This window comes from Pleurodeles waltl, chromosome 3_1, assembly GCF_031143425.1.
Source record: "Pleurodeles waltl isolate 20211129_DDA chromosome 3_1, aPleWal1.hap1.20221129, whole genome shotgun sequence".
Classification (NCBI taxonomy): domain Eukaryota; kingdom Metazoa; phylum Chordata; class Amphibia; order Caudata; family Salamandridae; genus Pleurodeles; species Pleurodeles waltl.
This window is the reverse complement of record NC_090440.1, coordinates 2,002,480,426-2,002,500,630: the sequence shown is the minus strand read 5'-3', so window position 1 is coordinate 2,002,500,630 and position 20,205 is coordinate 2,002,480,426. Positions and strand designations below refer to the sequence as shown.

The 20,205-nt window shown below is 46.9% G+C and overlaps 1 protein-coding gene across 5 annotated transcripts in view; it reads left to right on the top strand.

The window, feature by feature from the left end:
• Nucleotides 1-20,205, top strand: part of TBX4 (T-box transcription factor 4) — a 373,100-nt gene that overhangs the window by 279,298 nt on the left and 73,597 nt on the right. For all 5 annotated transcript variants that reach the window (XM_069226451.1, XM_069226447.1, XM_069226450.1 and 2 more), the window contains one exon: nucleotides 5,687-5,806. In XM_069226451.1, coding sequence (XP_069082552.1) covers nucleotides 5,687-5,806 — 120 coding nt within the window. The remainder of the gene's footprint in view (nucleotides 1-5,686; nucleotides 5,807-20,205) is intronic.

Sequence of the window (20,205 nt, the reverse complement as noted above, 5' to 3'; positions counted from 1 at the left end):
AGCCGTCTCAGGCCGGCCAAACACACATGTGCACAAGGGCTCTTACTAACCCAGCACTGTGTTGCCGGGTTGGAGAGAGCAGGCTCAGGCTCCTAGTCTGCATTGAAGTGCCCAGCCAGGGTGCTCCAGCCAATCATGACGCTGCTCTGAGCAGCATCATGATTGGCCGCAAGGCAGGCTGGGAGCCCGTGCCTGCACTGGGGCGGATAGCGGCGGCACGGATGTGCACTTGAGGAAATTTTGTATTTATTTATTTATATATTTTTTATTTTACTCCCCCCACCCTGCCACTTTGCCCAGTCAGCAGCCGCGACTGCATAGTGGGTGGCTCAGATCCTGCCTGGTCTGGATTACTTTGATGAACTTTCTGATATTTGCTTTCCATTTGTGAAACACAGGACCCCTAGTGAAAGCTACCACACTCTTTGCCTTCCACCACATTCATTGGCACCCTTTTTTAACCATCTCTTCCATTTGCCCTCCCACCCTGCTACACTTGGGAGTGTGCTGGCCCTGGAGCACTGCTTGAGGAGCTATACTGACAAATGAGGTCCCACTCTTCCACCTTGGAGTGCCATCTCACTGTTGGCCAAACCTCCATGCCCACTTTCATCTAAACTGAATCTCACACCTTGGAGTTTTTGTTCATATGTATTTCATAGTGCTTAAGCTTACCATTTGGTTTTAAAGCACTTTCCGAATACTGACTTTCTGATGACTACAGAGATGCTGAGGGCTGACAAACAGCAAACACTCCGCAGCTCAGAAGATTGCATTTTTATTTTATTTCCGCACAGTCTATAGCGGGCACTGTTACTGCAATGCCAGAGACTGTTGTGTTCGGATTATTAGTGCTGCGCCCCGAGATGATTTCACCCAGACGTGTACAGCGACCAAAACTTTAGAGATAAGTAAGTGTGTAAAAAAAAAAAGACATTTACAGAAAGCCTTGTGGTTATTGACGCAGGCGCAGAGAGAGGGATTTCTGCAACTTGGCTGCCTGCACCCCCTAAGGCGTGTCTGCCTGTATCCATTTTACAGAATGGACTGACCTGGATCACAACTGATCAGTGGTCCTTGCCAGGGATATAATTGTACAACCTGTTCACCGGGATGACTGGTCTGTCCCCTATACAAGTCCTAGCTGTGCACTATGGATACACTTCAAGCTTAACATGCTGTTGTATGGCTGACCGGAGACGGGCAAGAACAGGCGAACTATGTTAATAGCTGCCACTGGTGTTCACAGTTGTGCTGCGGTGTCATGAACGCACTGCAGCCGGTAGGACCTACACTGGGAGAGCCCCAGGCATATTCTGCGAAACTAATAATCCAGAAACAGGGACTCAGACCGTCTCTGTTCAAACACTTCCACTTGGTACAAAGTTCTCTCCTGAAGTGACGAACCTTAGACCTCTGCTGAGTATATCTGTGTCCATGCATTGGGCCCAGTTTATGAGATGTTTAATGCAGGCAGAGTTCAGATGGGCAGGATATGCAGGGACCTAATTGGCTGCCGCCTGCCTGTCTGTAGGCTGACCCGGAGAGCCAGGCTTCCTTACAGGGGATCAGCAGCATCCGCGATCTTTCATCCCTAAGCCCCTCTAAAGCGAGGGCTCTTTAGTGCCTTTGAAGGTGTTTTGATAAAGTGGGGTTTGTCAATTAAGGCAAACTCTGGATCATAAATCACTGCTTTCTTTATAGACCGAGGGCTTAATGTATAGTGCACAGTGCATAGACGTGTGTGGGGGCGGAAGGCAAGCAGGAAGCAATTGACCTGCATTTACTATGGGGTCTGAACTAGATGTGACATCAGCATGATTTTTTAAAAACTTCTTGTGCTTTCACTAGGAGGTATACCAGTGAATTTAGAGTCATGCCATGCACTTTTGCAAATCTGATGGGGAAAGGGGACTGATGCTGCTGGAAGACTTCTCAGGCAAGCGTTGGAAGGCGGTACTCCGCATCGGCTAATCGCTTTGGGCGGTTCATGCAGCACCCTGCATTACGTCCACAAAAGTAGGTACCTCCTACTATTTTATTTCAAAGAATGCCTTTGAGGAACTCATCATGAAAGACTTTGCTACATCCATTAAGGAACTGTGCATGCGCAAGCATGACACGTGTGCAAAACCGCAGTAACTCAGTCACAACCTTTACATACACATCTAAGGATGGAAATGTAAAAAAAAAAAAAAGACAATAATTTACACATCAGTGCAAAAAGATTATGGAATGTGAGTATAATTTTGTCTAACTCATTCCTCATTTCCTATTCACTGAGGTGAAAGGGAGCTACATTGAATGCTCCCAAGAGAACTGGTGTGTTGACCACTGGGAATCCCTTGGCCACTGCAGGAAATACCGCAAAGAATACAACCTATGCTGCTAAGGATTTCTTCTGGGAAGGGAATAACAGAAGCAACACTGTTCTGCTTCCTGGAGAGGGCAGATGGCATAGCTGAGGCCAGGACCACACCCGCAGCTCACACTGGGTGCTCGATTGGGCGGTCGTGTTTGGTGCCGCACCTTTGCAGAGCTGCTGCCCTCACTGGGGCGGGGCAGCATGATGGGAGGTCACACACAGCGCACAGACTCCTGCACAGCAGTTTGAATACTCCTGGACTATGGCTGCAGTGAGCATGAGGATTCACACCAATGAAGATCTCACTCCTTCATGCCGCAGTGCACTTGCAGACACTTCAGAGTTTGGCATGGAGAGGTCACCCCTGATTCCTGGGTAGTGCACCACCCCAACATAAACACAGTATCACACATTTTACTTCTACCCTGACAGAGGTCTGCTGGTTCTAGAAGGCCGCCGTCCCTGATCCATGTGGTCACAGGGGACCAATGGACATGTATGCACGTCATGCACCAAGGTGTTTGTACAGACAATAAAGTAAAGGCAGCACACCTTGTGAGGTGTGGCGGTCCCTTCTCAATTGAGCAAGTTCCTTTTGTGTACCGTGGAACATGAGTAATTTTGTTCGTTATTTATGAAGATTAACATTGGATAAACCATCTTTTTTTGCATGCCTATCTCTAAACGCAGATATACTTGGGCACTAGGCTATCTTAAGTCTAAATAAAAAATGATTTAATCTGAGCTGTCTTGCTGGCACACTGGCAGTTAATCCCAAATTACAGCTACATGATGAAGTCAGTGAAAAAAATTGATTTGCATTTCAGTAATTTCCATGGCGGACTTCCTTAATTCATATTAGACTCTAAGGATCAGATTTAGAAGATGGCAGTGAAGGGACATTTGCCATAATTAGGCCCTGATTCCGAGTTTGACGGAACGAAAGTGCTCTTTATGACACCTGAAAATAAGGATGCTGCTGGGTTTTCATTTATTGGAGGCGATTAATAACGCCTATCATGCGTTTCTGGTGAATAACATGCAGATTTTGGTGCTTAACGTACCAAAATCTACATGGTACAGTAAATACTTTATCATGTTCCCCTGTTCAATTCTGGAAGGTTTGAATTGCTAAAATGTAATGAAGGGTAAGACATTGATTGCACCCAGTGATTACTGGTATCACTCGCAAGGCTGAGATAAAGAAGCAGGAAGTGTAAGGTGGTAGATTAAAGAGGCATGGGCCGGGACAAGGGTTATGCAGCCTTACTATTCAGCAACCTGACCTTCGATTACACTGGCCAGGGGCTTCTGATCACACCTTTGAGCTCTGGCACTTATTCTTTTACACATTAAGCATTGATTCCATGTTGATCCTGGGCATGGATCCACATTTTAGGGGTCCTTTGCAGAGTTGTACTGTTGATGCCCCTGGAGTGCCATAGTCAAGGTAGAAAGATGCTCACTTCACCTGAAAGGATGGCTGTGGATAAACCAAACATGATTAGGATATATACAGCTCTTCCCTGTCCACAAGTGGCCACTCCTTGATGTCTTGAGTTAGGTTTCTATGCAGCAGAATGATAAAGGCTAAGTTTACAGCAGCAAAACTGCCCACTGACAATAGTTTTAAAGGTTCAGCCTCTCAGATTGGATTCCAGAATGGGAGAGATCTCAGAAAAGAAGGTCTGACATGAGCTGGATGTTGAATGAGAGTGGGAGAAGTGATACGTGGCCAGCGGTATTCAATCGCCTTTTGCCCATTTTTGCTGCTACTGAGCCAGAGGAATCAGAATTGGGTGAGAGTGCCAGCTCTTTAAAGATGAAGATTTTATTTTGTGTGGAAGAATTTGTTTAAGTACTTTTCAGCAATTGCAGTCTGTCTTTAAGATATGCTTTGCTGAATATATGAGTGTAAAGCTTATAGTCTCTATAACGGATGTTGCAGAATATGCAGTCAGTGAGGGAACTTGTTTTCCATCACCACCTTTCCAGGACCCTTCCATGATCTTTCAAAGTGCGAAAGGATATCTAGATGCTTTGTGGGCCTGAGCTTAGCTGGACGTAGGCTGGTTGCATTTGATTCATGGCATGATATTTAAAGTATTGAATATAATGGGCGGAGCACATCCTGGTAGAATGGTAAAAGAGAGAGGTAGAAGTCTGACAGTGTTTAAATTGAGCTTGGTGACAGCATTATAGGTGGTTTACTAGAAAAATATATAAGGACAAAGGAAGCTGTATCTGTAAAACCACTTATAAAGGGCTTGATATGACCATCAGCTGAGATGCTCAGAACCTCCAGAATGCAGAAGCAGCTAGATATTGATCATATTTCAACAGTTCCTTATTTTTTCCTGTAAACTCTGCTCTGTGCTTCTAAAATCGTTGAGCCATGCCCCTGAGTGATATCATTGAGACGTAGGGATTGCTTAAGGTTGGATGTGGAGGTAATGTGGTACATTCAGTAGTGCTTCCAGGCCAGACTGGTGAGATATGTGCCTGGATGCTAAGTGATGAACAAACAGGAGGTAGGACATTCCTTTGAACCTTGGAGGCAACGTCCGATAGTGGTCTCCTCTCGGTGTAACGCCTGGAGAAAGGCTGTCCCCACAGTATCTTAGTGAATAGGACTTTGGCGGAGGAAGAGCGCGAGAGACTGGTCTGATTGGCGCAATAAAGGAAGTGATATTGTGTTGGTGCCCATAAGAACAGGAGGCCAGGTTTGCCTGTATCGCAGGCCAGCAAGAGCTGCAACTCTTTGAAGATATGTGCTTGGGCCACTGGGCATGTGACACATGTGCTTGTGCTGGACCTTCTGGACGATGGCGAGCTATGGGACTAGATAGCAACAACTTGGCATCGCAGTGCCTATCAAATTTGTGATAGCCAGGTTGCAGTTGTTACCCTAAATCATTGCCTTTCCATTGTAGTGGATTGCTTTCAGTGCCTCTGTGAAGGTGGTACAACTAACACTGGGCCCTGAGATCCCAGGGGCAAGCTACATCCCGTCGGAGTAATCCTGTTTGGAATGCTCTCAGCCCTTCTTTGAGAGCTCCACCTGACCCCCACTCTAGGAATTATTTAACAATGACGTGTTTTCAATGAGCCTTTCAACAACATTAAGCGGTGAGTGGGCGTATCCACGGGGACATTACAGTGGGGCACCACTCCACGGTTTTGTCATGCCAACCACACCTGGGCTGCTGTTTATGTGTACGAGCAAATGACAATTATGGTGACTCCGCCGATCGAGCTCCATTTTTCCTTACTTCGGAATGACATCTCGAACTTACCGTATAACTCTTTTCTTTCTTTCAGGAGGATGTTCCCCAGCTATAAGGTGAAAGTTACAGGGATGAACCCCAAGACCAAGTACATTCTGTTAATCGACATTGTTCCGGCGGATGATCATCGGTACAAATTCTGTGACAACAAATGGTAAGGAGCTCCCACCCTGTACTTCTGGGTAGTTATTATACATTCTATGTACTTCTGCATACACACAAAATTCCAACCAAAGTTATCTGTGAGACTCGTGGTATTTTATAACAAAATTCCTATTTTATGCTGCGCATTACACCAGGGTATTTAATCACATTTTGCGTCGAGAGTGTCATCAATGTATTTAAAGTTGGGTCCAGAGCTGTTTTCCTTGCCAGTTGTGCCCGCAGACCACAGCAGATGAACTCTCAAAGGACCGCAGTGAATGGCTCTATTTATCATTCTCCTGATCTCAGTTGCAAAGGTTGCCCGGCTTTAGGGTCAGTTCATTCCATTGCAAACAGTGGACTTAAAGAATATTATTTTCCTAGACTTTTAAGCTTTTTGTGTCGATTATCCCAGTTTTCATTACATGAACAAGAAACAGAGAGTCAAAGCAGTAAGCTTGAGATGTGGAACAGCTGTACACAACCAGAGAAAACCCATGAGAGAAAACAAGAAGTTAAAAAACATACTTAAGGCTGAGCGCTTAATTGAAGCAAGAGAAGGCTGGGAAATGTCCCACTGTCCCTGGCAGCAAGCAATGCCAAACTAGTTAATCAGGTTTGGCCGAGGCTGATTATGTGTCCCGTTAAAAATAATTGAGACTTAAAGCAGGAAAACAAGTGCAGGCAGAGGAGATGTGCTGAGATATTATGGCAGCGAATAGTCCGTTTAAATTTCTGTTTCACTAGATGTGGTTGGTGCTTAATTTGTAAATAAAAATGTGCCGGTGCCCAAAGCGCTCTTTTAAAACACACGGCTGCTACATTTAAATGTGCAAACCATCTCTGGCCTCCTTAATCCATTTCCAGCAACTCCCTGCCCCTTTAGCTCACTCTTGCAGCTTTCTGCTTTCTCCCTTTGTGAGTTTTTCGTTATTCTTTTCCTCCACCTTTCCCTTATGTGGCTTTTGCTCGCAGTAAATGCTTGATGCAGAAAACTAAGTGCCGGCCCTCAAAAATAAGTGCCGGTGCCCTGCACCGGAAACCACCGGCTCAAATTAAGTACTGGATGTGCTTAGGGCTCCCCGTACAAATAAGACACTCAAGAATATGCCTCAAGGAGGTGAACGTCTGAGTTGGTGCTAGAAAGATGAAGGTCTTCCATGAGTAAGCCATACAACTAGCCGAGGCAGCTACAATTTGCACAGTGCATGGCATTAAAATGCAGACACAGTTTTGAATTTGGGAAACTATAACAGAAGGTTGCCACAGAAACAGGAAATGATTAGGACATGAAAGGATAGAGCAGAAAGCAGTTGCCAGGCCTGGGTAAATCGTAAGAGTCCTCGTGGTAAGGTGGGCCAGCAGCACGATCAGTGGCCCCGTTAAAAAGGCAATCAACGACAATTAAGGAGTGAACTGAGGCAGACATTTTAAATCACTAGTAAAATACAAAATCGATGTGTGCTGCGCATCAGGACCAAAAGGTTCACTCTGGCTATCAGGAATTAGGAGTAGCACACAATGTGGATAATCCAACCGAAATTTAATTCTGATTATGTATGTAAAAATAAAGTTCCTAGCTTTCTTCATGTAAATCATCACTCTGAATTAAATGAAAGTTTGTAATCATAATATATGTCTATGGGAAAATGTTTATTGCAAATCGTTTTAAAACAGAAGGTTCATGGGACAGGTAAATTTGTCTGAGTTTTTTTGTGCCTTCAATAATTAAGTTAATATCTTAGTCATCTTTCCCGATGCTTTCCAAAACAATTAATCATCAAGCGAAATGGATCTGGCCAATAACATTTGTTGCAAACTCTGCATGTACTTGCAGCCCCCCAATTAATGTGTTGTATATTTTGACAGCGATTTCGGGGTTACCCTGCTCCCACAGCAGGACAGGTGTTGAAACCTGTGTTGTGCAACAACCCAGACTGTGTGCCTGATTTACGCGGGGGCGGTGCAGGGCGTCTGCCAAAAAGAAGTCAGATGTCCCATTCCCCCACCTTCTCTGTCCCCTGCCTCGTTTAGCATGTGGAGGTACACAATGCTTTTGATTCCGGAGCCACTTCCCGCTCTGCTGTTGGAAATACTCTTTAGGCAGCGCTGTTGCAGGTGGTAATGATGTTGGAGCAGCTGCGCAACGTAGTACAGACATCTTACAGTATTTCAGCCTTTATTGTTTCTGTCCAGGGCCACCATCATAATCACCCAGTAAGAAAAACTTCAGTTCTCCACCGTGTGGTGAGAGATCTCCTGAGGCATGGGGGCATTCGTTCTGTAATTTCTGAATATGGTCCCCATGCTCAGGAAGTCCATCTTCTGGAAAGGCAGAATGGACAGTTCCATCATGCTGGTATAGCATCGAAGCAGTTCCCATCATGCACGTGCGAGCATGGTGGGTAATTTTAATTAAGTCACGCAGCCCTTGGCTGGTGGGGAGGGGATGCCACTACCACACCAGCTGAACTGTTGCTGAGCTGTGTAACTTTAAATTCCCTTCTGTGTCCTTGGTAACAGTGGGGGTAGCACAAAGGCAAGACATTTTTCCAGCTTTTCTTCAATAAAATATGGTCTGGCTTGGAAGGCGGGGTCGAGTTGTAAAGATGGTTACTCTAACTACTAAGTATCATTCGGCTTTTGTAGCACCATATACTGTGGAAGTGAAATAGATTTTGTTTGGCGGCGCAAAAGGAGACTCTTAGGTCATCGTCTCATTTTTGACTTTTTCATACATGTGTTTAATTGGGGATATTTATATAGTACATACTAGAGCACTTCTTATAGTAAATGGAAACAAGCTCCTACATGCCTTGCCGGGTGCCTGGTTGCACGCTAGGCATAAAATCTGATTACATTGTTTTTCCAACTTGTAATACAGAATTTGCTGTGTGTTTGTTGAATTACTAAGAAATACTTTAGGTGGAGGAAAGTAGCAGGGGTAATAATGTGAGAGTGGGTGAAAATAAAAACACTACCCACATAAGTAGCATGATATTTCCTGTGTGACCTAATAACTTAGCCTTTAAGTACATTGGGCTAGATGTACAAAGCATTTTTCTTATCACAAACAATTCATAGATTCTTAGTTCTTTTCTGAGCGAGAGAAGACCCAGTTTTGGATGCGGAAAATGCAGAAAGGGTCTCAGGAAAGAGGACGCCAAGAGGCACAGGAAGGTGTTTTGAAGCAACATCCAGAGCATCGTCAGTAGAGCCATTTGCTGCATAGCGCACAGTGGAGGAGTCCAGCGCCTCTCCGGCCTCATCTAAGAGGAGATCTGCTTTGTGCTGAAGGTCTTTCTGGAAAATGTGATTCAGGACACCAAGCACACTAAGAACGGTGAAGAAGTTATTGTCCTGGGGAAGCCCAAGAAGAGTGACAAAAGCCATCAAATAAGTAGCAAGCAAATGGGATTGACAAGAAAGCCAACACATGAAAAGCAATGGGATGACCTGAAGCCCACTGTCAGTACACGCATGTACACAACAAGTAATAGAGAGCTACACGCTGACTGTAAGCGAGACTTAAAGTAATGAGCAAAACAAGACTAAACAGCAAACATTGGCTAGCGGTAGCAGCAAAAAGAAGCCTGTAGGGAATGGAGGGTATAAAAGTCAATGTTAGTCTATTTGTGAGGTCCTGTTCTGCCTCATAGATCAGTCAGTTACCTTTAAGGCTGGTATACTCAAATGTTCACAGTCTTCCCAGCCATCTGATGAGGGGGCTCCCGCTACAGTCTCATGGAGGTGATATATCCGCTTCTCAAAGTCTAGTATCTCCGATCTGCAGAGTTCTGCAAGTGTCCACTGTCTTCAAGGGGTCACAAGTATAACCCCCTAATGTCTCCTTAGCGCTACAGCTAAGAGTCCCCACTGCTTCAGATTGTGGAAGGTGTGGTCTTCAAAGAGCTGCACTAAACAGACCAGCCATCTCGTCATACACACCAGCATGAGCGGTGAGCGAAGAGGACGCTGTCCTTTGTCACCTACTTTTAAATCAGATCCTTAACCTGTATTCATGATGGAGATGGGATGGGCACACCCACAATTACTGAAGATGTACTGGAAGGGATTTCTCCTTATGGAACTTCCATTCCACATGCAGAAATGCCGCCTGGCCACCTTTCTCTATGTGTAAATGTTAACAGACATGATCACTCAAGGGAATCGATGACTGTTGCAGGTTCCGAGCTTTACTCCTTCACGGTGAATTCCAGGAAAGTCTGGAATTTACAAAGTTATGTGTCTTAGTGCAAATCACTCCTTCACAGTCTGAACTTTTATGTTTGGGACACACTGTAGTTGTTGAACAGGGAATCACCAGATGTGTGTCATAGAATTCACTTTTCAACATAGCATGTGATAATGAAATTAGAAATGCCTTAATTTACCCACCTGGGCATGATGGGAAACCGGGGTTTTAAATAGCAGAGTTGAAGCGACAAGTCACTTAAGCTTCTTAGCAGGTGTCAAACTGTAGTTTGAAGTCAGAGGAGCCACCTATGGGTGTCACTCCTTATAATCAGCCACCGAAAGTGGAAACTGCAACTTGCGTAGAGACAACGCAACTTCTGAAATTATGAGTTTAGTAATGGAAGCAGTTATTGAGCTTTTTGTTAAGGTAGTAGGCTAAGTCAATCAGTTGTTGTTTACAGAAGAACCCAAGCCATGGCCACGCCAACAAAGACAGGAGAATGTCTGACTACTGTCACTGGTGATGCTCTACGATTGTCCCCTTCTGAGATTTACTCATATTCTCGCACATTTAATTTTTTGTCTTGCACACATTCATTCACTCTCTCTTTTTCCTTTCATTCTTTATCTCTTTCTTTTTCTTAAAATTTCTCTTCCATGTCGCCACTCTCTCCCCCTTTAATTCAGTCTCCTCTTTTCTGGTCTCTCCCTCTGTCTTGTCTGTCTTTGTCTCACTGCGCCTCTGCCTCTCTCCCTGTCCTTGCGATATCAATGACAGGCAGCGTAGAAAAAAAACATCCCTGTAGTACACATGTAGTAACTATCCACTTTCTAGCATGGTAGTACTGGGAAGGATATGTCTAATGCAGGAGAAGCCATTCATGGTTTCCTGTGTCTTAGAAATGATCTTCCTTGAATGACAATAAGCCAGCGGTGCAGCCCCATCAGGTGCATCAGAAGTGGGGCCGGCCATGCCACAGGCTTTTGGCATTGTAATTGCCCCATAATCATAATGCAGAAGCTCTTAGATATGGGGTTCCCCTAGGCTCAGGGAGAGGCTTGCCTGTTCCTGTGGCATTCACCATTTTGATTATGGAAGTAATCAAAATTACGAGTGCCTGCAGTACTGGCCAGGCCCCTCCTCTGCAGATCCCAGCTGACTCGTAGAATAACATCAGTGCTTACAAGAGACAGGGGATGGGAAAGCTCTAAGAAAGCTTGAACCATATTTGGCCCAAGAGCCCTAGATGTCCTAGGGCCAAGTTAGAGCCAGATATCTGATTCAAGCTAGGCTCGAGTATTTAGTAAGTCTTCCACTCTACAGTAGAGTGGTGGCAACTAGAAGAGTGCTTTAGACTTTAAGGCTTCTTCCAGTCCAGCTGGGTGCCTCTGTCCTACTTAGTTGATTGGTTGACTTCCTTATCATGTGGAGTGTGCAGTGATGATGTTACTATGAATTCTAGAAGATTCCTTGAAAGGGCTCTTTCTTAGCTGCAGACCATCTTGGCACTCATCCGTGAGAAAATGTAGGTTGTACTTCTTAAAGTGCTCTTCCTAACGTGATCTCTGCCCAGAATGAAATGTGAAAGCAGCCACAGCATTCAGAAAGTTGTCTGATAGTCCGGAGTGCTGAATGTGATAATATTGGGCCAGATGTACAAAGCGTTTTGCATGGTGCAAACAGCAAATTTTGCTGTTTGCGCCATGCAAAATGCGCATCGCGATGCTCATTCCCATTTTGCGAGTCGGTAACCTGGTTAAACACAGGGGGGGGGGGGGCACACTGCCTCTCATCCCAGCACAGTTCACCCCATTGCATCCTGGTAAATGCAGTATGCTCACTTCACAATTGCTGCAGTTTTTCACCAAAGTTGGTGCAGGTAGTACTGTCATCTCTAGATGTGTTTATCCCGTCATCAGTAGAGAGCAGAAGCAGTAGAGTGCACAGAAAAGTCATCTGGGGTTGCTGGTATGCTGCATAAGCCTCCACAGGTCACAGTACCACTCTACAGGCACATAGGTACATCCCATGTGAGCTTGTCAGCTCATTGGACAAGGGAGCCTTTTAAGGACAAGGGGGAAAGGAGCACACTGCCTCTCATCCCAGCCCAGTTCACCCGATTGCACCCTGGTAAATGCAGTATGTGTACTTCAAAGTTGCTGTAGGTTTTCACCATAAACCTGGCCTAGAGCTGGACTGTACCCACGAAGAGCAGCTTCCCAGGCCCACTGTGCCACTGGAACCAAGCTATCTCTGGCTGAAGAGCCCTAACTAGGGCAAAACCGGTCATAGGTTGCTTGTGTTCCAGTTCAGGGAGGACCTAATCTGGCAGTTCGGGCTGGACTGTTCCCATAAGCACCAGGGTCAAGACTGATTTGCATACGGCTGGGTCCAAACTGAGGTGGCATGATGGGCAAAAAACAATGGCTTGGGATGCGACCCGAGTGACTGCCAGTAGTTGAGCAGTCCATCCCTCACCTTGTTGTTTTTGCAATGACCGCTGGGCAAGTGGACGGTAATCTGTCAGGGTTAATGCCCTCCTCCACCCTGACGGATGGAGTACTGTTTCAGGCCCTGTACCTGTAAGGTGTTTGGATTTAATCTTTTCAAAAGACAATATCTTTGTCAGGAACTGTGCATGTTTTTGAGTAACAGACTGTGCTGATTTCTGACCTCAAGAAAGAGCAGTAAAGCATGGAGCTTCTACCTGCTCGCCTCCTACCTCAAGGAGCTACTGCCTTTTGTCACAACATTATATAGTTGGGTTAATCAGCCCTGTGGCATCAGTGCTTAGTCTAGGTCTGGAAATTAAAGCCAATAGCACATTTGTTTTTGTACCAATAAAAATCATATGCTCTTGTGATGTAAATCAAAAGTTAAAATGATTTCAGTATCTCTTCTAAGTACACCTGCATGCCAGGGAGCATCCATAATCTTTTAATAAAAATATATGTGATTGCTATTTTCAAACTTGCATTTTTTATTGCAAGCCTATGGCTGCCGTGTTAAGCAGTGGCACATTTTCCTTTATTTATTTGTGTTTTATGTGGCACATGCTTGCAATAATAAATGAAACAAATTGTAACCTTTGCATCAGCTTCTCATGGCCAGAGCAATTAGCTTTGTCAAAGCTTGTTGGAACTGGTGTGTGGCCGGAATAGCTACTGCCAGCCACGGTCTCTATTTCATGTATGGGACAAGGGTGGCTCCTTCCCCACTGTCATGATGCAGCTTACACTGATATCATTACAGTGAAAATGATCATGTGGTCCTCATTATGCAAATTAGCAATCTTGAAACCTGAAAAATCTTAAATCTTTTTGGTTACAGAATGTTGACAAGTGTGTCTGTTTTGTCTCAAGGCCAGTTCCATGCTTACAAGCCTTGCTCTTCTTGTTCTTACAACTCCCTTCCATGATCAACTAGGTTACATTTTCCATAATTATCATTGAAACACTTTTATCGGCTAAACAATTCCCAGAAAATCTCCCCCTAGACACATTCCTCACCATTCCTTGCACTTTTTCACTGCTATATGTTACACTAGGGCTACAAAAATAGTGTCTGACGTAAATATAGTGTCCTAAATTTAGTTTACCAAAAGATCTTCATATTGCTTGTAGATTTTGTATCATTAACCCCAAAATGACAATATTTTTGTATACAATATTTAGGACACGATATTTATGTCAGAGGACATTCCAGTACCATATCGCAGAGATATCTTTTTCCAAAATGCCTCTGCGTTTAGACCCAGAGGCATCACCCCTTGACCCACCCTTAAAACTCTGCACTATGAAACGTGTTATTATTAGACCTGTTAAGAAGCTGAGGTTTGACAATCAACTAACCAACACACCATCTGACTGATCTTTCACATATGTTGTGCTTCGGCCTGGAAACAAAAGATAATCCATCTTCTCACTGGAGGGTACCAGGAATAGAAATGTCAAAGGTTCTAAAACCGAATTCCAACCTCTGACACGTTTTGACATCATTCTATTCTTATCTGTTATCAAACATATCAAGTTACTCAGTTTCAACACACATTAGTCAAGGTCCTCCAGCATTACAGAGCCAGCAATCCAACTTGAGCAGCTAGTAGAGGTATTTTATTTCCTGGCTTCTTAAACATCCCTGCTGTTTGTCACACTCAGTGTTTTATCCACTATATGCATTCTATGTAGTAAGCAATTGTTTTGCTTTTTTTCCCAGCGTTGGCAAATCCAACCAGGAAGGTCATTTGTGTGGGCCATACATGTAAACAGCATTTGTGAATGCCCATTCTTACATGTCTTGACATGTTAAAGCTAGAACTGTTGGCTTTGCCAATGCTTATTCTAAGAGTACCTACATGTGAGGAGGCTCAAAAGCAATTATAAATCACTTCTTCCATACTTGACTGTTTCTTCGAAAGGCTACAAAAACTCACCTTGAGGTCTTTTTTTGCCAGTCCTTTTGATTTCACTACAATTATATAAATTATATTTGGGCTTTCAGTTAATCCTCTTCATCCATTGGTCTGTTGTGGTGTCATTCACATAATTTTTCTTCCATACACTACAACATGCAGCTTGGGGCGTTGGGTCAGCCCACTTCACCCACTGCCTAACTTCACTGTGAGTGGCAGCATTCTTCTCTTTAATAAGGTACACATCACAATACAAGGTAGTTCCCTTCAGGGCAAGGGACTGATAAGGCAGTGTGTCTTCATTTGGTATTCTGTGTTGCTATACAATGTTGCATTTACCAGAATTTGGCATTAGAACAGATTTCCAGTGATTTGGAAATACATTTGTGGAATCGTGGAGTTTCATTACACAGATATGCAATTGCTTTCTGCTTTGATTGGGATATTATCTGTTTTTTTAAACATATTTTATTGCTTTTCAATAACCAACAATGGGAGACTCTCAATGAACAACAAGGTCTGAGTTCGGTGCAAATTTCACATTGTACCTGACAGTGCTTTGTTTGCAGTATGCACATCAAGTCCCCGGATCCCATATTTGCCCTTAACTCTCTTCCCTCCCAAACTGATAACCTCCATCCCAACTGTGCAGCATAACCATATAGTGAGCATTACCACGCACCCAGCCTGATCCCTGACCTGCATGAGCCTCGCATGACTGATCTGTTACCCCTCTGGCAATCCTTTTCTCTGCTCCTTTGTCTTCCATTCTTGGGATCCCACGGGAGAGTCATCCGGCCAGGACAGCAAGCATCTGAGCTCTTCCACCAGAACTGACTATCCCCGAGCCCTCTCCGACATGCACCCCGCCTCTGTGCTTCCAGGGTCAACACTGTTCCTTTGTGGGCGTGGCCAAGATGGCAACCGGAGCAGCAGCATAAAGTGCAGCTCCGATCCCTGGCCCACACAAGTATCCTGATAGAAGTGTCCTGTCCCTCCCTTTGTGGGGAGCGAGGATCACCTAGGGTGCCGCCGAGGGGCAGCGTTGCTGTCCGGTGCCACAGAGGCTGTAAAACGGAATCGCGTGGGAAACACGGAACTGCTGCCATCGGAGCGTGCCTGGCCGACCGCGTCCCTCGTCCTCCTTGTGGCCGCCGCACCCGCTACGTGCTCCTTACTGGATCCTCCGCATCCCGTAGCTGCTGGTCGGGATCGGGCAGGACAACGGTGGTGGACTGCCGGTGCCTGAGCCTCATCGGAGGCACAAGAGGTGCGGCCCTACAAAGGCGGCGCCGGCCGCGCTCTCCCTTTGGTGGCGCCGCCCCTCTTCCCTCGCGTCCCACCGGGGTGAGGTTCCCTGGGCTCCGTACGTCCGCCGGGAGAGACGGCCACGGATGGGACCGACGCCCAACCTTCCTCCCGCTCGCAGGGGGCTACTTTCAGCGTTGCGGCCGGCCTGGAGGCCGCGCCGCGCACACAGCACTGCCGTGCGGCCTAGCGGGGCGCGGCAGCCATCTCTCCACTTTTTTTTTTTTTTTCTCTCTCGGTGCTGTCGGCTCCACTTGCCGGGACCACTGCCCGAGTCGGTGACTCTTTTTGCGACGCCAGGATCGCCTTGGAGACCGTGAAGGAGCGGCGGCCTACGTTGTTGGTGCCCGCGGCCGCGGTGGGTGAGTCTTCCTATCGGGGCCAGGGCCCGGCCTCCCCCCCGGGCATCGGAGACCCGGGGCTGTGCCGGGGGGGCCCGCTGGGCGTTGGGGGGCGCGGGAGGCTGTGAGGAGCGGCGATCCAGCGCCGTTACGAAGGGATAGAGCGCGCCCCCCATTTGCACTGGAGCTGCCGTTGCGGCATTGGACGCCCGGCTCGGAGATCTGCGGCCGCGCCCGGACTCCTCGTTACGCGGTGCGCCCTCCCCGATCAGCTAACGGGTTGGGCACCCCCATCAGAGGGCACCGAAAGTAAAACACTGCGACCCCCCATGGCGCTGGAACACTACACTCGCATGGCGGCGGACAGATCGCGATGAGGCAACAGCAGTATAACGAATGAAACCGGGAGGGCTTCCGGCGTGTGAGGTACAGCCGACGGGCCAGAGTTTACTTGGAAGCCTGCCAGGGGGTTCGCCGGTTGGGCCCAGGGTATTTTTGACTGTCGCGGCGTGGTGGACCCACATTTCTCTCGGCGACACAAATCAAGTCGAAATGTGAGAGTGAGGGATCTCTCCCCATTGAGGCCAGCGTAAATAAAGGGAACTACAGTGGAACTGGCACGAGGAGGGCACCACCCCCGGATTATCCAGTTGAGCAGGCACACAGCGTTGTCCCTGACCCTCATTGCATTGGGCAGTCACGGTTTGCCCTCCATTGACCCACGGCAGTTATAGCACTTCGGGAAACTAAACTTGTGCGCCAACAGTCCTGATCGGAGAAGGAACTCCTCGCATTCTAGACGCTCCTCCATTTCAAGCAACAGGCTCCGAGGATATGAGTGCAGGAAGGGAAGTGAAATAGCGGCTCCCCGACAGTACCGGAGCTATTACTGGGCTGTGCGGCGCTGGACTACATCGCGCCTCACCAGACCGCTGCAATCACCAAGGGCACTATCAACGTTCGCACTTTGGGAATCTAGCGTAGTACTGAATTTTGGATCGTTCCTTCTGAAGAGGGACAACACGCACGACAAGGGGCCCAACTGAGTCCTGCTGTGACCAGGAGCGGCGGCTGCTGCGCAGGGAGAATTGGAGAGGTACCAGACTGGGTCTACAAGTCAAAAAGTTGTAACAAGAACTCAAATAGACACTGACACTAAAACGGTTATACACTAATCCCTTCTGAACTACTGACAAAGAGCACCTGGAGACGCGCATAGGGAAGTCTGAGGACGGGGGCGGAAACTCTCGGCAAATAACAAATCCTGGAGCAACGTACTGGCGCAGGCCAACAAAGAAACCATGGTCAAACCAAAACACCCCAAAACGGGGGCTACCGGAGAGGGAGACCCTCTCCAACCGACCGGCCAAGCAGATACGCAATCGTTCACACAGCTACAGCTGCATGAAACATTACGCACACACTCCCTCCAATTTGATAAAATTATGCAAGCTATAATGGACACCAAATCCTCGCTCGAAGGGAAAATTGATGCCGCAGTACAGGAAGTCTCATTGCTGCGGGTCGACCACCGCAAATTAACCGGAAGGGTTCAAGACACTGAAGCGTCACTGAAAATCATCCAACCAGAGGTAGCAGAAATGAAAATCAAAATGCAAAAAATGGAACTAGACATAACTCTACTTCAACGCAGAGCAGAGGAAGCTGAAGGACGCTCCAGAAGAAAACAACATCAGATTCCTCGGAATCCCAGAGAGAAGCGAGCAACCTAAGGCAGAAGAGTTCTTAGAGTCCTGGCTGAGGAACACACTTAAAGAGCAATACCCCAACACATTACCAGTGATCGAAAGGGCACACAGAATACCGGGCAGACCACCAAAGCCCGGAGCTCCACCCCGTCCTCTAATAGGTCGCTTCCTAAACTATAGGGACAGAGACTTAGTCCTTCAGCATTTCAGAACGTCTGACCAGATTATGTTCGAGAACAGCAGAGTAACTGCCTACCCCGATTACACAATGGAGGTACAAAGCAGAAGAATCGCGTATAGCAAGATTAAGCAGCTGTTGCGCGAAAAAGGCATTACTTATTCCCTCATGTTCCCAGCACGACTACGAATCGTCATGGACGAGAAAATCCTAATGTTCCCCACTCCAGAGGATGCATGGACATGGATCCATGCTAAAGGATTGGTCGACCCGGCCAAGGAAGACGCTGTATCTGAAGAATGGTCTGTCGCTAACTCCAGGAAGAAAAAAGGGAAAAACCCCAAAACATCCTCCCGTCCCACAAAAGCGCAAATGGCGCTGGATCGTGCGCAAATAATAAAAGACATGAACTCATTTGCCCGTGGGATGCTAGACGCCAGGAGCGAAACGGATACTAATGACTCCGCATCACATGGGGGAGACACAAGTCCATCCCCCTCTCCATTGTTAGTGGGCCCAGATCTCACACCGCGATCGGCGGATGAACTTTAAAAACGAAGAACTGGCATCAGCGGACCCCCCTCGACAGCGGCGGCGGTTGGGGTGCGACGTGCTACCGGCGCTGGGCCGCTGCCCCTGAGCTTCACAATGCACGACTGCCGTGGCATGAGTGTAGAGGACTGAGTCACCGATCACTGCACAAGACGATTGATACTGAAGTAACAGGAAGCATCCTGTAGGTGGGCCATCCAAGGGATCGACGCCAGGGAATCCACGCCCCACATACCTAAACGGTATCCAAATGGAACTGACCTTTACGGAATTCACTTTAGGCACCGGTTGTGCCACGTTATTTAGCGGACGCATACAGTCTGCAATATTCTTTTTGTTGTTATACCTATCTCTCTTTTTTCTATCTTTAGGCCACTATGGCCCACTCTCTACTCCTCGGAGCCTTTGGGTTGGGATGGGGGGCTGGCGGCCGGGGTTGGGGGGGGCGGAGGGGGGTGCGGGGGGGCGAGCGTACTCGGGGCGGTTTGGGCAATCCCCCACGTCTCTATATAACAAATGACTAAGGAACCCATTTATAATATCATAACCTGGAATGTGAGGGGCATGGCAGGGACAAACAAACGTCACAGAATACATGCGTTTCTAAAACGACATCACGTACATATAGCTATACTACAGGAAACGCACATTACGTCTACAGAGGCTGCTCGGTTTGAAAAGTGCTGGAAGGGCTCAATATACAGTGCTGGCGATTCTTCCTTTGCCAGAGGGGTACTGATCTGGATAGCGCCAGGTGTCCCTTACACAGTACAACATAGTACAAAAGACAAGGAGGGCAGATTTATACAATTAAGGGGACTGTTGGATGGAGAGGAACTCGTGATAAGTGGGCTGTATGTCCCGAACATTAAACAAGGTGAATTTTTACAAACTAAGGCCTCACAATTAACCCACAACTTAACTTCACCATGCATATGGGGAGGGGACATGAACTGCGTTCCAAACATAGTAGAAGACAGATCACACCCCCCGCCAGTGGCCGCCCCAACAATGAAAAATGCCCAAATACTGGGCGCATGGATGGAAGAGTGGCGTCTGATTGATATATGGCGGCACTTACACCCACATGAAAAGGTGTATTCCTACTACTCCCCAGTACACCTATTACATACCCGAATAGACCTCATCCTAACTTCACAGTGTCTAACACATAAAATTACGAGAGCGGAATACTCCGCCAAGGTAATATCAGATCACTGCCCACTCATAGTACAAATGAGATGGGGCAGACCTCGCTCATGTATTCCTACCTGGCGATTGCAAACACTTCTACTGCAGGATCCCCCTTTCAGGAAGGACATTGCCACACACATCTCAACCTATTTCGCAGCGAACGTAGGGACGGCCAGCTCAAGGGCCATAGAATGGGATGCACATAAGACAGTGATAAGAGGGGTATGCATATCAACCACAGTGGGAGTGCGGCAAACACTTACGCGCGAACTCCGAGCATTAGAACAAGAAATACAGTTAGCTGAAGGCGAACACGCTACAGGCTCCGTAACTACAAACACCCTCACTAACATGCGATCTAAATGGACAGAGGCGGATAACCGCCTCGGACATTTTGATTATCGACATTACATGGCCCGTACACACGCGGAGGGTGATAGATCCGGTAAATTATTAGCTTGGCTTATAAAAAACGAACGCCGGAACACCCCCATAGGTGCTATCCGACTGGAATCAGG